Source organism: Seriola aureovittata, chromosome 11, assembly GCF_021018895.1.
Source record: "Seriola aureovittata isolate HTS-2021-v1 ecotype China chromosome 11, ASM2101889v1, whole genome shotgun sequence".
NCBI classification, from domain to species: Eukaryota; Metazoa; Chordata; class Actinopteri; order Carangiformes; family Carangidae; genus Seriola; species Seriola aureovittata.
The window spans coordinates 19,266,176-19,288,258 of record NC_079374.1 but is presented as its reverse complement, the minus strand read 5'-3'; the positions used below and the strand labels follow the sequence as shown (position 1 = coordinate 19,288,258).

The 22,083-nt window shown below is 37.5% G+C and overlaps 2 protein-coding genes across 2 annotated transcripts in view; both read left to right on the top strand.

Moving 5' to 3' along the window:
- Window positions 1–1,390: 1,390 nt before the first annotated feature.
- Window positions 1,391–9,818, top strand: gmppaa (GDP-mannose pyrophosphorylase Aa). Its single transcript, XM_056390094.1, has 12 exons — window positions 1,391–1,521; window positions 2,575–2,672; window positions 2,800–2,903; window positions 3,444–3,636; window positions 3,838–3,897; window positions 3,986–4,116; window positions 6,752–6,886; window positions 7,206–7,303; window positions 7,403–7,449; window positions 7,536–7,628; window positions 8,525–8,693; window positions 9,271–9,818. Exons 1-12 carry the CDS (start codon window positions 1,482–1,484, stop codon window positions 9,369–9,371), a joined length of 1,269 nt encoding a protein of 422 aa, XP_056246069.1. The 5' UTR covers window positions 1,391–1,481; the 3' UTR covers window positions 9,372–9,818.
- Window positions 9,819–17,309: 7,491 nt separating this feature from the next.
- asic4a (acid-sensing (proton-gated) ion channel family member 4a) overlaps window positions 17,310–22,083 on the top strand; it is a 179,461-nt gene continuing 174,687 nt past the window's right edge. Inside the window, exons 1-2 of the mRNA XM_056389977.1 lie at window positions 17,310–17,437; window positions 19,535–19,612. Coding sequence (XP_056245952.1) covers window positions 17,390–17,437; window positions 19,535–19,612 — 126 coding nt within the window. The 5' untranslated portion in view covers window positions 17,310–17,389. The remainder of the gene's footprint in view (window positions 17,438–19,534; window positions 19,613–22,083) is intronic.

The following is a 22,083-nucleotide window of genomic DNA, read 5'->3' as shown; positions in this document are numbered from 1 at the left end:
GAACACCACCACACGGGAGACTGTTTTACTTCAGGTTATGTTTTAATGAGGAAATATGAAAGTAAACTTCTCTATTAGAGATGTGTATATGTTACTTGTTGTCTTTATGAATGTTAAAAACTGACAGCTGAGTTATTTTTCCCACTCCTATAACTTCCTTCAACTCAAAAAGCATAACCTACTTAAAGCACGTTCAAAGGATACTTTATGTCAGAAAAAAGTGAGCTGCACTTGCTGTCGATAAAGCAGTTTAATACAACAGAGCAACAAGCTGTAGAATTACAAGGTGTTGTGTCCTCGGTCCACCTCAGATGCCATATTCCAAGTGTTCTGTATAAATCAGAGGTGCACTCTGAAAGTAGAATCAGTAGTTTATTGGACTTAATATGAGATAAAGGAAAAAGAAAGATAATACTATGTGATTTCAACATTATAATTCCCTGGAAAAGTGTAAATCTGTGAATGCAGTCAGGCTTTCTCCTGAAACTTGCAACACAAACAAAACATTATTAAAAACAAATCACAGCCAGAAGCTGCTGCCTTGACTAACACAAACACAATCTATAACTGAAATAAATTTAAAAAACAAACAAAACTTCACGCACAAAGCGATGTGGGATGCAAGTACAAGTTGTATGTATTCTAGGTCAGTTGGTATTACTATTCCTCCTCTTCCATTAATTGGTGTGCTTTGGTTTAGGTCAGTCAAAATGCCTGCTGTTAAAAAGCTGTATTACAGAAGCATTTTTTGTAAATAAAGTTACATAATGAATAATTGCGGAGGGGGTTATGACAATCTATCACCTGACAAGATAACTCATAACTATAAGTGACAGTTTCAGTCACTCAAGAGATTGTTTTATGTTTTTGTTGAGGTCTTAAATTTGAAAAAGCAATATTAATACATTTTTAATGCATTGATGCTTTTAAATGCGTTATCTTTTAATTGAATAGCAATATTTTAATGATACATCACACATTGTCCACTTTTCAGCATTTTCATGACATTTCACAAGCTATTGCCTTTTTTATATTATTGATCTTATTCTATCTATCTATCTATCTATCTATCTATCTATCTATCTATCTATCTATCTATCTATCTATCTATCTATCTATCTATCTATCTATGACACTTGTCAATCAGTCAGACAAAACCTGAAGGTTCACATGATGTCATCCATAGCGACTGGGGTCAACTCTGTTCGTTAACTAAAGTTACATCCAGCAGCCTTACAAGTCAGTCTTTAGAGGAAACGTGTGACAGCATTTAGGTGCACTCCTGGCAAGATACGATCCTTTGTGAATACTACCCCCAGGTCTTTCTAGTCTCCACTCCGTTTCTGGAACGTCACTCCGCTCCATGTTTTCAAGGTGATATCATCGACGTCACAAGTAGGAAGTGGAAGCGGAAATACTCACGAAACAGCTGCAGGTTGTTTTCAGACAGTTCTGTCACAAATCACCACTTCTTAGTCAAGATGTTGAAGGCGGTCATTTTAATTGGAGGCCCTCAGAAAGGTGAGAGAAAAGTCTCATTATTGTCGCGTTCTCACAGTCAGTCTGTGTGTGGTTAATGGAACCCAGGCTGCTAATGCTAACAAGACCTTTTAAGACACGCTGAGCTTGTTTATATCACTGACGTGGCATAATGAGATACCACCATACAAACAACACACAACATTCACTGCTTTACAGTCTAATAATGTTTTATTACAGCAACTAACTGACGAGTTGTATATATGCACATTGTTGGAGTAACTATATCCTATAGTGGCTTATTCATTCAACTATCAAACTTACCCCTGTATCAGTCAATGTAATCCTATTTAAGAATTAAGTATTTAAAGAATACGTTTCAGCATTTTTAATTGTTTGCTACTGCACTAAGTAAACGAATATGTGAGTTACAATATATACACTCTATAGTTCAGCATGCACTCATTTGTGAAAGTTCATATTAAAGTATCAGATGCCTTTAATTTTTCATAACCAAACTGAGCCTGAATAGAGGTGAAGTACCCCATATCTGAGCTCTTCTGTATGTAATTTACTGTGGACACACTTAATTATTTTCCCTATTTATTAAATCTGTCCATTTTTTCTGGATTGATTCATTAATCATTGTCATAAAATAGTGAAAAATATCCATTCTGGTTTCTCAGAGCCCACGATGACATCTTCAGAAACAGAAGAAAACCGTGAAAAGCAGAACATTTTATATTAAAGAGGATGAAAACAAAATGTTTTGCTAATTTTATATTAAAAAACTACTGTAATGATCAATTGATTATCAAAATAATTTTTCTGTTGACTGATCAATCAATCAACTAATCTTAGCAGCTCTATAATTTACTACCTGATTCCTATTGCTTTGTTGAACACTTTCTTGTCGGTAAAGTTGGCTATTTAAAATGCCAAGTTTCTGACAGGATTTCTCATATACAAAAGTAGAGTATGTCACATATAATATAGTTAAAAGTTTGGTTCGGTTTTGTTGCACACTAGAAACATGAGAAAAAGTTATCTGAACTGTCATCTAATTTGTAAGTAATGAACTACATTGCTTTGCAGGCACAAGATTCAGGCCGCTGTCATTTGAAGTTCCCAAACCATTGTTTCCGGTCGCTGGTGTGCCCATGCTGCAGCACCACATTGAAGCATGTGCCAAGGTGAGAATCACCAATTATTGTACACTATAATGCAGTCTGTACTGGTTAGTGTAAACAATTGTTCTGTAATGCAGAGAATAGCCTTTTATGAAATCAGTCCAATAATTAACATCTTTTTGTGTTACAGGTACCAAACATGAAGGAGATTTTGCTCATCGGCTTTTACCAGCCAAATGAAGAACTAACCAGATTCCTGGTTAATGCACAGCAGGAGTTCAAAATTTCCATCAGGTAAAAAAACAGAGCTGAAAAACACTATCTCACTAAAGTACAGATAAACAGAGTTATGTTCATGCGAGGGCTGTTTGATATGCAGGAAAAAAATCATTTTGTGGATATTTTGGCAGATGCTGATGTTTCAGTTGGAGTGGTTATTTGCATTTCATTTTTACAGAAAAATATAAAAATGACGATGATGTGATTTTTGTTGGGTCTTGTATCAGAATATGATTTGTAGGCTGAGGCGTCTCTGTAGCACCACAACACTTATGGTGCTAAGAATGCACAACATTGTTGTGACACCTTTTACCTTTATCAAAAAGATTGCTGCTCCTGCGATTTGGATATTGCACTTATTGCGATTTGGATTATATTTTTGATTAATTATATAACTCTAGTTCACACTGTCCCTTACACAATGACATCTATTACTTCCTGTATATTTGGTGGACTGTGGGGGTTATAACAACATACTGCTAAGGTGTCAGGTTGACCACTCAGTGATTGCTCAATGACTGTAGGTATGCTGTTGTTCCTGATTGTTCACCGCAGGTATTTGCAGGAGTATGCAGCCCTGGGAACTGGAGGGGGCATCTATCACTTCAGAGATCAGATTGTGTCTGGCAGTCCAGAGGCTTTCTTTGTTCTGAATGCAGATGTCTCTTCAGCGTTTCCTCTCACAGAGATGCTCAGCTTCCAGAAAGAACACGGAGAACCAAACAGCTTTGTTATCCTTGGGACAACGGTGAGATTTTATTATTGGCAGTTAGTAATGTCTGTACAAGAACTTGTAAAATGTAGTGAAAGTTAAACTCTAAAAAGTATTTATTTTGTTCAGCTTTAGCATCTGGACTATATTGAAATATTGTAACAAATCTTGGTTCTTTTATGTCAAAACATAGAATTTGATAAGTGCTAACCCTTTCCACCATTCTTCTCTTTTCAGGCAAACAGAACACAGTCTCTGAATTATGGCTGTATTGTTGAAAACGAGGAAACAAATGAGGTATTTAACCATTTCTATCTTATTTCCCTAAATAGTTAGTTATTACTGTGTAACCTTTGAATCGTAACTACTCCTCTTTTTTGTGCAGGTCCTGCATTATGTGGAAAAGCCGAGCACATTTGTGAGTGACATCATCAACTGTGGCATATACCTCTTTAACCCGGACATCTTCCAGCATATCGGCACAGTCTTTCAGAAGAATCAGCAGGATATGTTGTTGTGAGTTGAAGCACTCCCTCTCAGGGGGTCTGTGTGTGGGAATGCATGTAAATACCATTTACTCCATTGCTTTGGTTCTCTTCATTTGTCTGTTTTTTTCCTTTCCTTCTCCCCTCTGCCATGATTTCTGTTTCCTCTTACACTCATCAGATATCCATATGATGGGTAAGTTGGTACATTTAGGCTGCACGTGTGGTCATAGAGCACATACTGTATGGTGTGAGCTGTAGAAAGACGAACCATGATAAGGCTGATATTGCATAGGATGCTTTGTGTTTTGTTGCCTGTGCCCTTTTTTGTGCACTTTTTTGATAAATTATGCACCTTCTATTTCAGTAGCAGCTAGATATTTTTATTTATTTATTCATTTGTTGTTATTTATTTATAGTTCTGTCTTTTAGCAAATATTATAGTTGTGTCTTTTGACCAATTTTGCCCTTTTAAATGGGCTCTGTTGGGGAACTGCTGGGGAATGTCTTTGCCTGTCAGAGATTAATGGTTTGACTTGTTAGGAAAATACACGTTTTTGCTTTCTTGCTGAGAGTTATATGAGAAGACTGATACCACTCTCATGTCTGTTTGGTAAGTGGAAAAATGACAATTTGCTGTTTTACAGTGGATTATGTGCTTTTTCTTAGTTGCCTTGCAATTGCTGAGAGCTAAGAAACCGTCCGGCACATACACCAACTCAAAGCACAATGAGACACAACAGGTTAACTGGTGAGCTGTAGAGATGCTGGGAAGCAGATTTTGTTAGCGTTGGACAAAGCCAGGGTAACTTTCCCCTCTGTTTCCACTTTTTTTGTAACCAGCTGCTGGCACTAGCTTTATATTTAAATGACAGACATGAGATCAGTAGTGATCTTCTTATCTAACTCTATGCCAGAAAGCAAATTTCCTAAAATGTTGGACTTTTGCTTGAAGTCCCAAAGTACAGACAAATTTCACTTGAGACATCCATATCTGTAGATTAAAAAGACCTCAATTTTAATATCTGGTTTCATCTTTGTCCTAAAAAAAAATCGACCCTATTGTAGTTTGCTGTCTCGATTGTCTAACACTGCATTCTGCATTCTGTTCGTCTTGTGAGGCCCAACCAGGACATTTACTGATTGTCTTGTCTTTTATGTTGTCTCTATTGTTTCTGTAAGTTAGATAACAAAGACTAAATAACTTTGTGAAACTTTGTGTTTCACAGTTGCCAGTGAGAATTTTGTATTGGTCTTGCATCTCATGAATTCTTGCACTATTTGTTAGCTGCTACACTCCCAGCTGAGCTTTCCTTCTGAGTATTAGAAAAAGCTTCCTGTCTGATCAGTCTGAATGTTCATTTGGACAGACTGGATCTTGATCACTCACACAAGCTAAAATAACACATGGGGACCATATAGTTGGTAATAGGTTTGTTTGTTTTCACTTCTCATGTTTCACATTCAGTGGTGTAGTATACCTAATATTTGACACCCCAAGGACACTTGAAATATATTGCAAAAGGTCAAACCACGCTTTGCATAATTCACCTACTAACATCAATAGCACTTAAATCAAGCCGGGCACTGAATCAGCAAAATTGTTGAACACATCAGAGATACTTGATAGAAATGAGAAGTGTTATACTGCAGAATCTCTGAGGGACTAAGTTGCCTCAAACCACATCTCAGCCTTTTTGGTAAAACTTCGATTATGGGTGCAATCCTTTAAAATATTCTTTTCATCAATATTTAACACTCTGTTTCATCTTGGGGCTCTCACAATACACTATGCCAGAAACCCTGATTAATATGGAACACATAGATTCTTTCACTGGAGTTTTGGTTCACTACTAGGTAATCAGCTTTGGTTTCAACCCAGCGCTGACACCATCAAAGTTGGTATCAGTGATGCATTTTAACTCAGTGCTCTGATTTCGCTCTGCAGCTTGGATTGTAGGGCAATAAATTTCATGTTTTTCTTTGGCTTCAAGAGACTTCGGAGGTAACGGAGCTACTGGGTTGGCTTCTTCACTCAACTAAATATTTGACTCTCTAAAAGTATTAAAATACAAGAGGGGTGAAGAGAAAGCCATGGGAACCTTTTCTTAATTTCTAATTCCTTTAATTCCTTTTTTTTAAGGGAAGTACAATTTCTAGTAGAAGAAAATGATAATAGAACACACTCTTTTATAGTTAAATAGTTTACTCATTTGAATTACATGGGCAGACAGAGTGTTAAAGTTGGTCATTAAAATGCAGCTTCTTAATGAGTATGTTTGGCCTGCAGATCCTGTTTTCATTGTTGAGAAGGGAGGGTCCTTGGCTATTTCATCATTCACTTAGTATTTAGTGATTATACAGTACATCCACTTAAGGCTAAGGGTTATGGGAAACCAGGGGGGTTATTTTAAAAAATACTGTTTCACTTGATTGCCACCATACCTGATATTGGCTGATTTAGTGTCAATATATATATATGTCACATTAAAAATGGAACTAAATCAAAGCAATCCTTACATTATAGTATATTTTTATGTACAATTCTCAGCTTTGACTAGGATTTCATTCTAACCTTTAACTTTTAGTCCAAGGTTTTATTTGAATAAGGCTCCTGGCCCTTGTTTGTAACTCAGTCCCATAAACTGATCATCTGTCTCTTGCAGAGAGGAGCCAACCAACGGCTGGCACAGAGCAGAAGCCATCAGGCTGGAGCAGGACATTTTCACTGCCCTTGCAGGACAGGGCAAACTGTATGTGTATAAAACCCTCAGCTTCTGGAGCCAGATTAAATCTGCAGGGTGAGTGAATGTGTCATAAATACTTTGGTTGAACAGCACACAAAGTTAGCATTCTAATGCGTACAATGCCATAGCATACCAAATGTCAGAGGAGAGGAGAGACGCTGGTCAAGCATTAATGTAGGCTTCAAACTTAGTTAATATGGTATTTAAAGATGATTTACACATAGACAGTAAATTCCATTGACACAGCAAACCTAAGAGAGACAGCGACAGCAGCCTTATCCATAATACAGAAACATGTTTTGTGCTTTTAACCCCACAATCATACCAATAAAATGTGAATTTCTTTTGTTATTTTTTGTAATCTTTCTCTCAGCTCTGCAATATATGCCAGTCGATTGTACCTCAACCAGTATCACAAAACTCATCCTGAAAGACTGGCCGTAAATAAGGAGGGAGGCCCCAAAATAAGTGGTAAGGTTCATAAACCTTCTGTAGCTTTGTTCCTTCCTAACACTTCCATATGTATTAAAAATTAAAAGGTTTTTTTTTTTATACTTTTTGTTTCCTCAGGTAATGTCTATATTCATCCTACAGCCAATATTGACCCCACTGCCACGGTAATAGCTCTTCCATATTGTTTTGCACTGAACTCTATAAATGCATAGATGAAAACATTAAGGTAATTTCTCTTTTCTCTGTGCAGTTGGGTCCCAACGTTTCCATTGGCACTGGAGTGACTATTGGTGCTGGGGTCAGAGTTCGAGAATCCGTCATCCTCCATGGTGCAAATCTACAGGTGAGCCTCTGTAAATAAACACTGGTTTACAAGATGTACAAGAGGAAAGTTTTCCATCTTGCAAAACATGACCAGCCACAGCTTGTTCCACACAAATCGCCATTCTGCTCTGCCAAAGGGGCATTTTCTTCCACCACATGAGGGCTTTTGAATCATCTGTTCTTGCCTGGTATTTTGGGGGCTTGCCACGCACCGCAGTGGGAGCGAGTTGCACTTTGCTCTTGCATCCAAAATGTGTATAAAGTGACAGTGTAATTTTCATTTGTTTGCCACATTAACAGGTGAACATGGTTTTGGCCATAATTAAACATGAGCAACCTCTGAAACTTTTACCTTCTCTCACAGTGCAGAACATCGAGTGTGGAATTAAACTGGAGCTCAAACTAATCGCGTTGAAGGCAAATTTATCTGCTCATTCACCGTCAGTGACATCTTTACATTTTATTACTAACATTATCCACACTTCAGCAGTGACTTCTCTGAAATTTATCTTTAAGCTCTTCTGTCACACCAGAAATATTGTTGCCAATGCTTCTCACAAAGATGTCATTTTTAACGATTTGGAGGCTGTCATAATTTCATCTCGTGTCTCCAGTGATGACTGGGAGCCTCTAAAATGAATTTAGACTGCAGGTGACTTATTGGCTTTCACTGCATATTGCCTACAAGGACAATTTATCAGCTGAGGTCTACCTCCAAATAAACATCCCCTGTTGTTATTCTGGCATTATAAGTACTCTGATTTGACCATGCCCATAATTATTTCACAGAGTCTTATACAGTATATGTGGAGACCTGAAACCCTTTGATGCTTCAAAGGATTATATGCAGATGAATTCTTGAATATTTAAAAACTTTATCTCAAAGTGCTTTTTGTCTCATTGTTTTTCCTGAAGGATCACTGCTGTGTTTTGAACAGCATTGTGGGATGGGATAGCACCATTGGAAAGTGGGCAAGAGTAGAAGGAACCCCAAGTGACCCGAACCCCAATGATCCCTATGCAAAGATTGACAGTGAGACCCTCTTCAGAGATGGAAAACTCACACCCTCGATTACTATTCTCGGTAAGTGAAACTTGCATTCCTCATAAGAATTGTTTGATATTCATTATATTCAGTAGCAAAATAAGTGTTTTTGTTAATGGGTGAATGAGGGAAATGCTTGCGTCTTCCAGATTTTGACATTTTTCTGGGATTAGTCCCAGCAGTCATCTACAGCATGTATTTGGGTAGTAATTTAACATTTTTGCATGCATTTGTCCTTTCAATTTTCTAGCAAAAAGTGGCCAGTATGGTACAAGAAGCATTAGTGAAAATTTGCATTGTCCATCTGACATTTTTGTCCATCTTTAGTGCTCATTGCTTTTAAGTTTTTGCATTAACATTTCCCAGATATCACCTGTCAAAACAGTGCCCTCAGTGGTTGAGAGTCTTTGTGATATATTGTCTGTGAGTTTCTTGTTCATCTTTGCCTGTTCATCCATGGTGGAAATTGCTGTTATTTTTTTTTCCAAGTAGACTAGAAATTAAAAATAATATAAAAAAATGTAAACGTCCTTTACGTTAGGAGTGAGATTTACAATGTGTGATGTCTTGGCACTACACTGCACAGACTAAATACAGCCGTGCTTTGTCTCCTCAGGTTGTAACGTGACGATCCCCTCCGAGGTGATTATACTCAACTCGATTGTCCTCCCACATAAAGACCTCAACCGCGGCTTCAAAAACCAAATTATTCTTTAGTTAATCTTCCTCGCGCTTCTGTCCACTTACTGTCACTGATGAAGGATGCAGCTAGACGACCGCTGGCACTGCCTCTGAGTTACTGTATATAAGATGTCAAAAATGAAGATATGGGACATTCATTAAATAGTTTTGAAAGATAGATTTTTATATATTTGTCCTCAAGCCTTTATGCACAATTGGGTGTCAGCAAAATTAGAGAGAGGCTAATCACGCATGTTGATTCACCTTGAAAAGTGCTGTCATGCCAGAGGTTTATATTGTCTTTTTATTAACTTTACCGAACTGTAAAATTACTGTAGACACTATTTGGTTGGCTGTAATATGATTTTAAAAGAAGAGTTTAAAGACAAACATGCTCTGTTTCTCAAGGACATCCTTGGCGAGAGACTGTTAGTTGAGCATGAGAATGGAAATGATTAGAAAATAAAAATCAATGGATACTGAGGTGATTATTTGTGTGACACTCTGATTAAAACCTTTTAGCATCTTCATTATTAGTCTTAAGAATACTATCTATCAATCTCAGGCGGGGTTGAGATTTACATTGCAATCAAGTAATGTTGCCTTTTAAAATTTAGACTTAGCAGGGGGCCTTGAGAATAAGCAGCAACAGCAGATACTTAAATTGTGCGTTCGCAATCACTGAGGGAACTGATCCAATTTATGGATACAGCAAATTAACATTTACTTATTAAGCCTTCGACCCCTCAGGATCACTTCAGCAGTTTTGTTCCAATTATTGCATTGAGTTTGTCTATTAGGGAGTGATCTCAATTGTGGGGCATAAAAGTTTTTGATCAGATCTCTTCACAAACTACTCTCAAATGAAGGGAAAAACAAGTTAATGTACATTTTTATTCACGATGAGTTTATTTCAGATTTCATATGTTGCTGTTGGTGCTTTTCAGATACATTCAGGTGCCTTACTGCTTCAAAAAACTGCCTGGGGCCCCTCATTACTGTGGTTTTATCCTCTTGGTGGGATGTTCATCAACTGGGCTAAAACCTCGATGCTCCTCACATGAAAGGCAATCCTAATATTCATTAGATCAAATAGGCGTTCCACTCTCATAACAGTGAAACTTACAATTTATTTATGCAGAAAAGCGCTCACAGTGGGGGTAGAGTTTGTAGATCCAAATTCAAATAGTATTTGCTGAACACTTAATAACAACATGTTGTTGAAAGCTTGTTCAGGGGTTTTTTTCTGCCTCCTAGGCATCTTAGTGAAACTAAGTGGGAAACACGGTCAGTGTTCGTCTCTGAGAAGGTCAGCAGTGGAAGCTCAAGAGCAAGCATGTGGGTAATAAAAGAAGTAAATGCACAGGACAGAGTGACAGGAAAAGTGACATGTGACAGAAACTGGATTCAAATCCTTTCATCCTAACTCATGAAGGGCATTTTAGCTTGGTGAGTCAGATGACATGTCAGCTGCCAGAAAATGTGTGTACCCACCTCTTTCAGTCAACATGGATTTTTGAAAGCATCTCTGCCTCTCTAGTCCGTGTCAACTTTTCTTGTCTTTTGGGTTTTTCAGAGGGTTTTTTTCATCAATTTCCTGTATCTTCTTGTTTCCTTGTATCTTTCATTCAGTGCTATAACCTGACAACATTTAGAGGTGCCATTATTAATTAATAAAACACTTTCAAATGCACTGGTGCATGCCAATGTCACCGACTAAGAGGGAAGAATGCCACTGCTATGGTTAAGTTATGATTATAAGTGACATACTTTGCTGATATTCCCAGTCTGCATAAATAAACATTGTTGCACGTGATGGTAAGTGAAAAAAATGTCATGAAGTTCAGAATGTTAAAGAAATGTCTGAACCCAGAGAGGGCCACAAAATCCCCATTTTTTTGCTGCTATTATCTTGACATAATGTGTTAGGTGTTAGTTGCTAAGCGTCTGCACAGGAAACACTGCCAGTACTTCTCAGGGAAGGACAACATGTCAAACGGACACAATCGGCTCAGTAAAATGCTTCGGAGGTGTTGCACTTCAACAAAACTCAAAAACAAAATAAAATAAAGAAGAATCTGTAAAACACAACACAACTGATCAACTACTGCCTCTGCATTACAAACTGAGTTTATCTGCACACTGCACTCTCATAGGTAAGATTGAGAGGACTGGTCATCACCCAGCAAACACAGCAGCCATGACACTGCTGCTACCAATACAAGTGAAAGACCTGGTACTGCACTGACACTGAGGCCTTTCTGCACAGCTGTGGATGAAATGTCTTCACTCATTGATAATTCAAAGATTAATTGTTTGTGTCTCTCAAGGAAAATCAGAGAAGTCTTAGACATCCCACATGAAACTATAGCAGGCAAACAAATGATGAATAAGTCTGGCCCATTTGACACAGTGGCTTCCTGATGACCCTATGAAAATTAGCAGAAATTACAAAGGAGGCTCTGTGTGTTCCTTGAAGTACAACATTTAATCACTGAAGATAGACAGGGGGGCTTTTATAACATTTTAGTACCGCAGGATACTGCTTTGATATTAACTTGGTTAAATCAACACCTCTCTCACAATCTTAAAATGTATATAAAACTTTTCACAACAACAGTATTTGTTGAGGAGCTGTTGTATCAGACTGCATTATATTGTAGGTGTCCAACCCCTGTATTCCCCTGACATTTCCAACTCATTTCAAGCTTTTACACTAACAGCTGCCATAATCAGACAAGTCATTGTTGTGCCAGGGGTTGTGTTTAACAGGGCAGTCAGTACAATATAACAGGTCCTCTGTAAATGAAGCATGAGGAAAGCCAAAGTGTCTCTATTAGCCTTTGGAAGGTCTCCTGTGGTTGGATGCATTCTGTTTTCAACTGGAATCTCTGGTTAGGACATGTGTGTTGGGGTTATGAATTGATCAAAGGCCAGGCAATAATATGTGACAGTGTGGGTATAGCGTAACTAGACAGAGAATTGAGGGCACAAAACTAACTAAGGTGCTTGTAAATTTACACATCATCCATTTGGAGTTGTGGTAGTTATGCTAATGCATTTCATTAAGTCTTGAATTAGGGTTAGTGGTATGGGTATGGGTTAGTTTTCCAGTCTGTTGATATCCAGATCCCCTGGTGTTTTGAGGCAATGTAAATGTGGGTCCAGCTTGTGCCTCAGATGCTGAAAGCTGCTGGCCACTGATCTTTGTTCAGCCATGTTCAGTTTCCTAGTGACCACTGAAAGAAAGTATGAGGGTTGAGGATTTTGCAGGGCTGCTACTCAAAAACAAGGACTGCTAGCATGACATGTTTATCTTGATAGACTGGTCTCCCAAGCCTCAGCATTCAGTTCTTCAGGTTGACACTTGCTCACCCCATCTTTGTTCATCCCACATTATCTTTCTTTGGTTTCAACCGCTGATAAGATTTACTGGTAAAACTTGAATGAAGATTGGTGGTGAGTAAAATTGATATTTTTAGAAAGTCTTGAAGCATTTTTTAAAAATCATGTCAACAAAAAGTTTTTTTCTTTTTGTGTGTGCTTTGACATCTTGAGATGTACATATAATTTCCAAGCTAACACTAAGTACCCAAAGCCTCCATTAAATGGCTGCAGAGTTAGAGTGTAAGTGTGAGAGGCTCCTTTAGTTTCTCTAAAGCAATCTTTGTCAAGGCCACAAAAAACAGTCCACTTTGCTGAGCATAAAAAATACACGTTTACCTCTCCAACTGCTCCCCCTGAGGCACTCTGTGACGTCTGCTCTCAAAAATGCAGGAAAGAAGACAGGGCCAAAAACACTTTAACAGTTTTTATAGAAGGAAGGAATTGACATTCCCACTGTTCTATAAAGATTTAAAAGAAAGAAAATAAAAAAAACTGGTGATAATGATTTTATCATTATTGTTGCTATTATTATAGTGTTTGATTATACTCAATCCTTTTCTTTTTTTTCTTGGAGAAAAAGGCAAATATATCTCTGTAAGTTCCTTGTCACACTCTGGTTTATGATGAGACTGAATTAATATGGCTGCACTCAACAGAGAAAAAATATAGTTACTAAATTGCAAGCATTCAAAAACACAAAAAATCAACCAGAACACCAGTACAACTGCAACAGCTGGTTTAACATCTACAATTAAGTTTCCAGCCAACTGAAAGGTTAAAATGATTAGCTGCAGCCTCAGTGGCCAAACCCAGTGTCTGCTCATATAAAAGAATAAACAAAATAAAATCAGCCTCAGTGGTCATTGCTTCCTCCTAGCTACTGTGTGCATGTGCATGTGTGTTTGTTTGTGTATGTATGTGTGCAGGAGGTCTGGCCGTGGTGGCCAGACTGACTTTGGGCAAAGGTCCAGGGATGTTTCCACCTGAGAGGACAGGTGGAGGGTTTGCATGTCTGTGCACTGAAAGGATGATGCCTAACAGAAGCCTAAAGGACTGACAAATGAGCTGTCAAATAGAAACTGACATCTCACACTGCTCAAATTCATATAGTAGAAAAAAAATAGCATTTGGCTGTCATGCATTACCGGTGAATACTAATGTTTTGCTAAACTGCGCTCTGAAACATCAAAGAGTGCCAGTTCCCCAGATCCCACAAGGGGTGTAAAGCAGGTGGCTTTGTTCCTCACTCAGCAGATGTGCTGTGTTCCAGAAATGTTAAGTCAAGAGTTTTTGACTTCTGACTTTGATAAATGCAATGTAATACCCCCTGAAACAGAAATGCCAACGAGACAACAAATTTGTCTCAACCCTGAGGATTTTAAGTTCCATTTCATCCTGTCAACACTGTGCAGAAATATGTATTTTAACTCCTTACAATACAAAGTAACATTTACTACTGAATGACCTGACATACTGTGTATCTAAAAACCTGCGTTTTCTTCTTCTGTCTTTTCTTTATCTTTTATGTGTCAGTTATATGTTCTCTCTGAAAGTGTTTGGGGTGGGAAGGGCATTGCTTTAGAAGGAGAACTTGCCGAGATCTTTGTCACAGTAGATTGCAAAAAAGGGGAAAAACTGTGATGTATGTCGCTGAAAATGTTTTATCATTGCACTTCATATTGTGTTGGCAAAGAGCAACACAATAAGCAACTTGAACAAGTCAAGTAATCAACTCACCATTTATTTTTATTTACAAGATGACTTGTCTTAGGATAACTGTCCTTAAAGGAGTCTGCATCAACAGCTAAACAACATCCTCTCATTTCAGGCAGTGTATGGCACACTGGGTCAAGGTTTAGCTAGATAAAAACAACACTGACATGTTTTTGCTCAAATGTTGACAGTCTGACAAGTATTGCTGACTCATACTGTCACAGCACTGTTGCGTTGTAGTGATAGTGCTCTTCCAGTTGACAATTTTCATCTGACTTTGAATGTAGCATTAGTAACAGCTCCAGGAACAGGAGGTCATGAAGTTGCCATGCAGTTTGATTAAAACCCAATTTTCATGCTGTGTACCTCCATTTTTGTTTTTGTGTCTTTCTGTTTGCTTTGCCAATTTTAATACAGAGGGACTAAGCCGAGTCAGAATCCCCACATTGAAAACAGTCTTAGTTCCACTTCTCAGCAGACTGAACTTTCATAAACTCGGCAGCTCTCTCTCTGGTCAAATACCTCTTAGCACAGGATTTAACAAAAACAATGTCTGAAACCAAGAAAAGTTATTTAATGTGGAGCAATGCACCTGCGTGAACATTAAATTGGCTAAAGTTTTTTTTCATTCGCAAAGTGCAATGTTGTGATAAACTTGTATTGTAAGGCACAATTCACTGTATTTTGTCATCTCTGCAGATTTTGAAACTGCTGCTGAAAAGAATTCATAAAAGAAGAAATTTACGCTTTGACAATCTCCTCCACCAAAAAGCTGTAGTTAATCAGAGAATCAAGTAATGTAGAATATGTAAAAATAATGACACACTACAAGAAGAAGTTATTGCACCCACCAAAAGTGAAGAAAAGAAGACAAAGACTGTGGCTGTGGCTGTGTCTGTTTTTGTAAGGTGATGGTCATTTTTTCTGTTGTTGATTGTGTTATACTCTGATGATTAAGATATCATCAAATCTCTCATATCAGCATTTTTCACTGGACTAAAAAAAAGTGAATTAACATTTGTATTTTCACATATTCAGAAGTTTTCATATTTCAACCTGGTGACGATGCGTTGGCTACAAAGCTCCCCTGAGCCACTTTTTTTTATTTGTTAAAACTGAATCAAATGTAGTGCTGGTTATCAACAACCTGAATTTACCACAGCATTTTGTGCATATCCACAACAGCATAGCTGCATACATTGTGTTGGCTAGAATCACCACTCCAATGGGCTGCCCATGTTGTTCTGTTACTGTAAGTAGGCAATTTTTTGCTGACACATTAGCTAAAAAAACCTTTGATACAATACAATGATAAATAATATAAACAATATATATTTCAGTATTATGATCATGCAATGATACCAGAGTGCAAAAAAAAACCTCATAAATGACTGACAACCAGTGAAAGAAATAAGCATTTCAATAATTAATCACAAAGGAGATTTAATATTTGTTTTTTGCAAGTGGGCTCTGAATCTATTACAGTTTACTGCTCTTGTGCTGAGTGACATTGGCTCCCCTGTGGTCCAAATTAGCCAGTGGAGACTTCTGTCATCATTCTGATATGCAATGTATTTGTACTCATGGACCAGAAACCACACACCAGCTGCATATTGCAACTGCTAGAAAACCATCAGGGCACCAAAATCTGAGCCTCCCCTCAGGTTAAAAAAATACTCAAATCACACACTTGTGCTTGAATGGTGCAAGTGTGCAAGTAGCAAACATCAAGCTGTGATACGGTTTGAAAATGATAAAATGACACAATATACATCTGATGACTTTTTACCCTGGAGAAAATAATGTGTTTTATTTTCTGTATTTATGATTTTTACTTCATATCCTTCTCTCCTTTTAATAAATGATAATAAATCCAATATTCTAGCCCAGCAGAAATGTGATTTAAAGGCAATGAGATGTAGTGGAAACCACTTTGTTGCTCTCCGACAGCCTTACCATGATAGGTTGACTGTTTCAGTTTTGAAGTAGGCTTCTTAATATCCACATCCACCTGACTGTGGGCACATTTTACTTTCAACTCTATAGCGGCTTTTGACTTGACTGATTTCATCAGCTGCTTTTTGTATCTCTTGAGCTCCAGCTCAGCATGAAGCTTTCAAGTGGCCTCAAAGTCTTAATCCACTTCAGCTAACTGAGATCATATAGGAAATGAAAAGTCAATAAAACATAGTATAGGCAACAGGACTGAGAGGACAATGAATTGTTTGTCACTTCTCTTTTTAATAGTAATAATAATTATACAAGTCACAAACAATAGAGTGATCTAAAGCAGGGATATTGAGCTGATTAATAACTGTGATTAGTTTAGTAGCTGCAGTTAGTAGTGTTATATTTGACTTTGTTATAGAATGTCAGGTGTTCCACCTCATGTAGCTCACTTTTTTAACATAAAAAAAGCAAGTAATAATTTTCCCTGGTTTCATAACCTTAAATCAAGTATCTTATATTCAGTCTATGGTATCTTTTAGCTGTGATTTGCCATGTCCTGCATTTCTAAATTTTATTCTAATTGTAGCCTACTGATATGTGGTAATGTCCGCAGAAATACAGCCTTTGATAAAGAAAAAAATAAAATAAATAAAAAAATAAATACAGAGACCGAGCATTAAATGATAAATACGACATAAAACTGACACAATAGAAAAGCCTTTCAAGAAGCTGACAGTTAAGTTCTCATTAGATAATAAACATTTTTTTTTAAATCGTATTTTTAGTTTTGGTAAACTTTTATGTTGAATACCAAAAACGCTCCTTGTAGGAATAAAACAGACATATAGACGCATTTTGCATTAAAGGTGAAAAGTTTGTAGCCTGAAGACACAGGCGCTTTAATGTGACGTCCCATTAGCCAACACACAGTCAAGCCGGCTGTTTTCCTCATGGAGCTAGCTAACCATGTTATTTACGTCTGAAACCTTTTCACTGATGTGGTCATGGGATATTTTCCCATCCCGACCGGGATAAAGGATGTTCTGGCAAGGGTAAGTGTGGTCCGTGCTGTTTTTCAGAGTTGGGCGTTGTTTGGAAAATCAAGAATCTGACTTATAAAAACTGTCCTCTGTAACAACAGTGGTGATTTAGCTAGAAACCTGTTTTAAAACAAGTTTATCAAATTTTTATTTCATATTTCTCTCAAATTATGGAGTCTTTTTTTCACTTGAACTTCAAAGATTCTTTTTCTGTTGATCAAAAATGCCCAACAGACCTACTGTAATTCTGGTTTGCTAAACCACAGGTGCCACAGCAGTAAAGCCGCAAGTGTAATTAATGTAATTACTAATTGGCTGATGTAGGTGAGTCGGTTCTAGGTCATGGTGTTGACCATACTGGTTCACTGGCTTTACAGGGACAGCCATAATTAATGTAATTAGTTACATACTATACACATACTTTATGGGGGAGGATCTCTTGACCCATGGCTGAATTACCAACTGGGTAAGGCTGCCAACTATCCAGGGACCTCAGGCCACCAGGTGCCCCCTATGATTTACTCAATATTATTTGGGTCTACATAATTTGATTAATTGCAAATTTGTACCACTTAAGTAAGCTATAACGGGTCCACCTGTCTTGAAGAGGGACCGTGTGTCAAAAATCTACTTTTGAGACCTCAGTTGTTTTAGTTCATATTGCGCTCATTTGTTATGAAGTTGTGTTTAATGAAATTGCATTCGAGTCAAGTAAATAACACACACACACACACACACACACACACACACACACACAGAATTGTAGTATTAATCCATCATAGGAGAACTGTAAGGCTGCAACAAATGATTCTTTTCAGAGCAGGCAGACTTGTTTTGTGTGATTCCTCATACTAGAACCTCTACAAAGGAGTTGTAGAAGGGAGTGCAAAGTTATCATGACCCATAGAGTCACAGCAGCCACATTCATGGAAAATATGCCAGCTTGAAATAAACCAGATTTTATCCTTTCAGTGAATAAGAAAATAAACAGATTAAAGATTGAACTTTATAGAGTGTGGCTTAGACCCCAGTCCATAGAAAGAGCAGACGGACATGCAAGTATAGTCACACAGATGCTTATGAGTAACCACTGACAGTTGCTGGAGAGCAGAAGGGCCAAGCAGCCATGCAGCCAAGTGAAGCCTTGATAATGTGGGGCTGGAAAGCTTCTTGATTTATGCAGTGGGGTAGATGGTCCAAATGTATCCTCCTGAAATATTTATTAGACATGCACACCATCACTCTGCATTCTGAATGCAATAGTGGTGGGTGGACAGAATGCTATTCATTGCATAATGCAGGGCTGTCACATACTAATGGAGGATGGCAGTGTGATTATTTGCATCATTTCCATAAGATCATAATTTTGCACATTCTGTACATCTAAGATTAAAGCGTCTGAGAAACACCCTATCCTGGGGGATGTTTGCTTCTGCTGTGCTGGCAGCAGCTGTCAGACAGCCCCTGCATTAAAATAGACTTATGTATATTGATGTCTTGTCAAAGAATAGTTATGTTCACTAACACATCAGCTTCCCTTCCTCTGAGTGAGTTGGTTACTCAGCTAGAACTGACCGCACATGGTGCAGTCAGAATAATATGTTCTGTGCAGTTGCCTATGAGTAGCAGTATTGGATATGCCACTGTGTTCAAAATAATAAGAAATCTGTAAAAAGCAGCGTTTTCAAATACTTGCCATAGTTTCTTTTTATTTTAAACTATTTATAACTACATTAACTTTTATTTATTTTGCCACTGAAACAATTTTTTGTAATAGAGAGGAACCTCCAGATAAAGGTTGGTTTGCTCCCCACTACCCGCACTAGCCAAATATGTTAACATTAAGCTCATCTGAAGTTCATTTTCCACACATTGTCTGCTGTATCTGATCACACAAATCCACACTAACCATTTAATCCTGTGGTACCTGTATAGTACTTGGGTCTTAAGTGCACAAACTGAGTATAGTTTAGAATCAAAATATGACACTAAAATATTACTGCAAAAATATTTCTAAGCTCTGTTGAGATTTCTATGTAAGAAATATATCAAATAAATGTATACAATAATGTAAATTTCCTTGTTATTTATATTTTTTTCTTTTCACAGATCTCTGGAGGTTTATCATCCATTCAAGTTCTACACCATATATCAGTGTGGCTGAGGCTCGGGGGAATGCAATTACAGGTAGGAACAAAATTTCATTTTTTATTGATGTGAACACCTGTTTCCTAAACTGGAACTCCTGTTCAGCATTACCCTTGTCAAAGATGAAGTTTAAAGGTGCATTAGTCTGTCCCCAGTAGAGGGCACTGTGGGTATTCATCAAGGCCAGACGTGTGTCTGTGTGACCCCCCCTGTGATTACAGTGTTTGAGCAAAGCTGTGTTGTATTTGGTTGACTTTGTGGCACTTAGTAAATAAGCTGCGGGGTAGCATTAGAGGTTTTTTTCCTGTTTACTTACATCTAGTGTTCCCTCAGCACCTGTATGGACAGCAAAACACATAAAATTAAAATACATCACATTTCTTATTGATCTAACAAACCTTTGCTGCATAGATAGTTGAGATCCCACCACTAGATGCAGATGCATGCCTAAGCCTAAAAGCAGATGTTTGTTTAGGCTTTGATATATTCATGAGTAGAGTCTTATCACTTGGATGTTGATTCGAACATGTAAACTTAAATATCTCGTGACTCATGCTACGGCATTTCCGGAGAATATGCAGTTATGTACCATGCAATCACAGGTACACACAATAATATACACCAAATGTGAAAAAAATCGCTCTGAACATTTTTATAAAATTTTAAATGAAGAATATAATTCTAACTACTGTGATGCAAATGAGAATTGATACATCAGAGGAGAAGAATGATTCCAAATCTTGCAGGTGAGTCTCCACTCCACTACACTTTCATCACAGAGTCTCTATAATGCTGTCTGTTTGAATGAGAAACGGGCAGACTTATATTAATGGATCTCTTGGTTCCTTTGTGCAGAGTAATTTCTGATTTATCTTTCTCTTTCACCCACTTTTTTTCTTTCTCTTCACCCTACCTCCCCTTACCCTTTTCCCATTGCACATGAATACATGCACACTTTTTTTTTTATTATTGGTGTCCCCTCCAGTCTCCTCATCTGTCTTTCTCTGTATATGTAATCCTGTAATAATTGTAGAAATAGAGTTTTGCTTCCTAAATTAAATGCTCTTGCCAAGGCCTAATGATTAAAAAAAAAAAGTAATTTTGATGGGGACAGTCATGCAGAATCTTTTATGACTTTACAAAACATTTTTTATAAAACATTCATAATTATCAGCAGGCAATAATAAGGCACATTCATTTAGATGAAATGTGGTTTATCTGTGTGAGACATTGTTTATTGCTAAACTGACATTTCTATTAATTGTCCTCATTACTGCAATTAAGTCTTGAGAAAAAAATATTTACCTCCAGAAGTGTGTTTACTCTGCATCTCATAGGAGAAACACTTAAAACTTGATATCAGATGAATGGCAAGAAATGAATGCATCATGCTGGCTGTATTATTTTGGCCATATTACTAAGATAACACTCATTTTGAGTTCCTTAAATTGGCATCAATATAACTTATTTAGTCTTTATACAAATACAAGTATTTTAAATATTGTATGTGGATTTCCTGGGTTGAATACATTACAGAATACTGCTTTTATATAAATGTTCCTTCATTTTATAGCAGACTTTTGGCCCTTGGACCACTTCGTACACTAATGTAGATGTTTCAAAATAAAATACATGTTATCTGTTTTGTTCCCAACTGCACCAAGGCAATTGAATTGTGAACCAAAAATTGCAATGAATTTTGAGAACCATTTTGATTCAGAATGAATCATCATTATTCATGAACAAAGTTAGTAGTTAGGCTTGAAATCACGTTTTCAAACAAGGATTAACACATACAAGACCTGTCCTCACTTTGGTCAGGCTTATTGGACTTTAGAAGAGAAGTTGCAATGGCAAATCTTTAAGCATAACATACGTGCTAAGATCTGATCTACTGTATTTGTTCTGTACGTCCCACTCCAGATTTGCAGTGCCCGCTACTAACTCACTACTAATTAGCATCAAAAGGATATAGACAACTATGTGCAACCTCTGTGACGCATGGCACTGCTTGTGTCTTCAACTTGCATTAAGCTTCACCAGAAGAGTTTTCTCTCTCCATCCTTCCTCACTTTGCAAGAGCCCCCACTAACCAGTAGGAGCTGCTTGATTAGCGCAGGAGGTTAACCCTTGCTGGCTTCTCAACCACAAATACGACCAGATATGTTTGTTGGAATGAAGTCAGAGATACCACAATCAGGAAATAAACCCTGGGCGGTGAGTGCCTTTGCTCACCCTCCATCAAGTGTGTCTGGCTCGTAAAGATTCACTCATGAAAAATCCTAGTGTCAGAGAAATTTCTAGAGATGCAATTATCTTTTTTAAAGCTAATTACTTAGGCTGGCAGCTTGTAATTACCCATATTCTTAAAACTGGTATCCTCTTTTTTCTTTTTTAACTTATTCATTGAATGCAGTATTAAATCCTCTCAAAAGCACTACACTGAGTTCTTGTTGTCAAGTGTAAAGACAGAACATGGAAACGTTGAGCACTGTTAGTGGTCATGACGA

Bases quoted from the DNA above. Each gene is read 5' to 3' on its own strand.
- gmppaa (XM_056390094.1), top strand. From the start codon at position 1,482: ATGTTGAAGGCGGTCATTTTAATTGGAGGCCCTCAGAAAG. The intron at 1,522-2,574 runs GTGAGAGAAAAG...ATTGCTTTGCAG, and splicing joins AATTGGAGGCCCTCAGAAAG to GCACAAGATTCAGGCCGCTG. The intron at 2,904-3,443 runs GTAAAAAAACAG...TGTTCACCGCAG, and splicing joins GAGTTCAAAATTTCCATCAG to GTATTTGCAGGAGTATGCAG.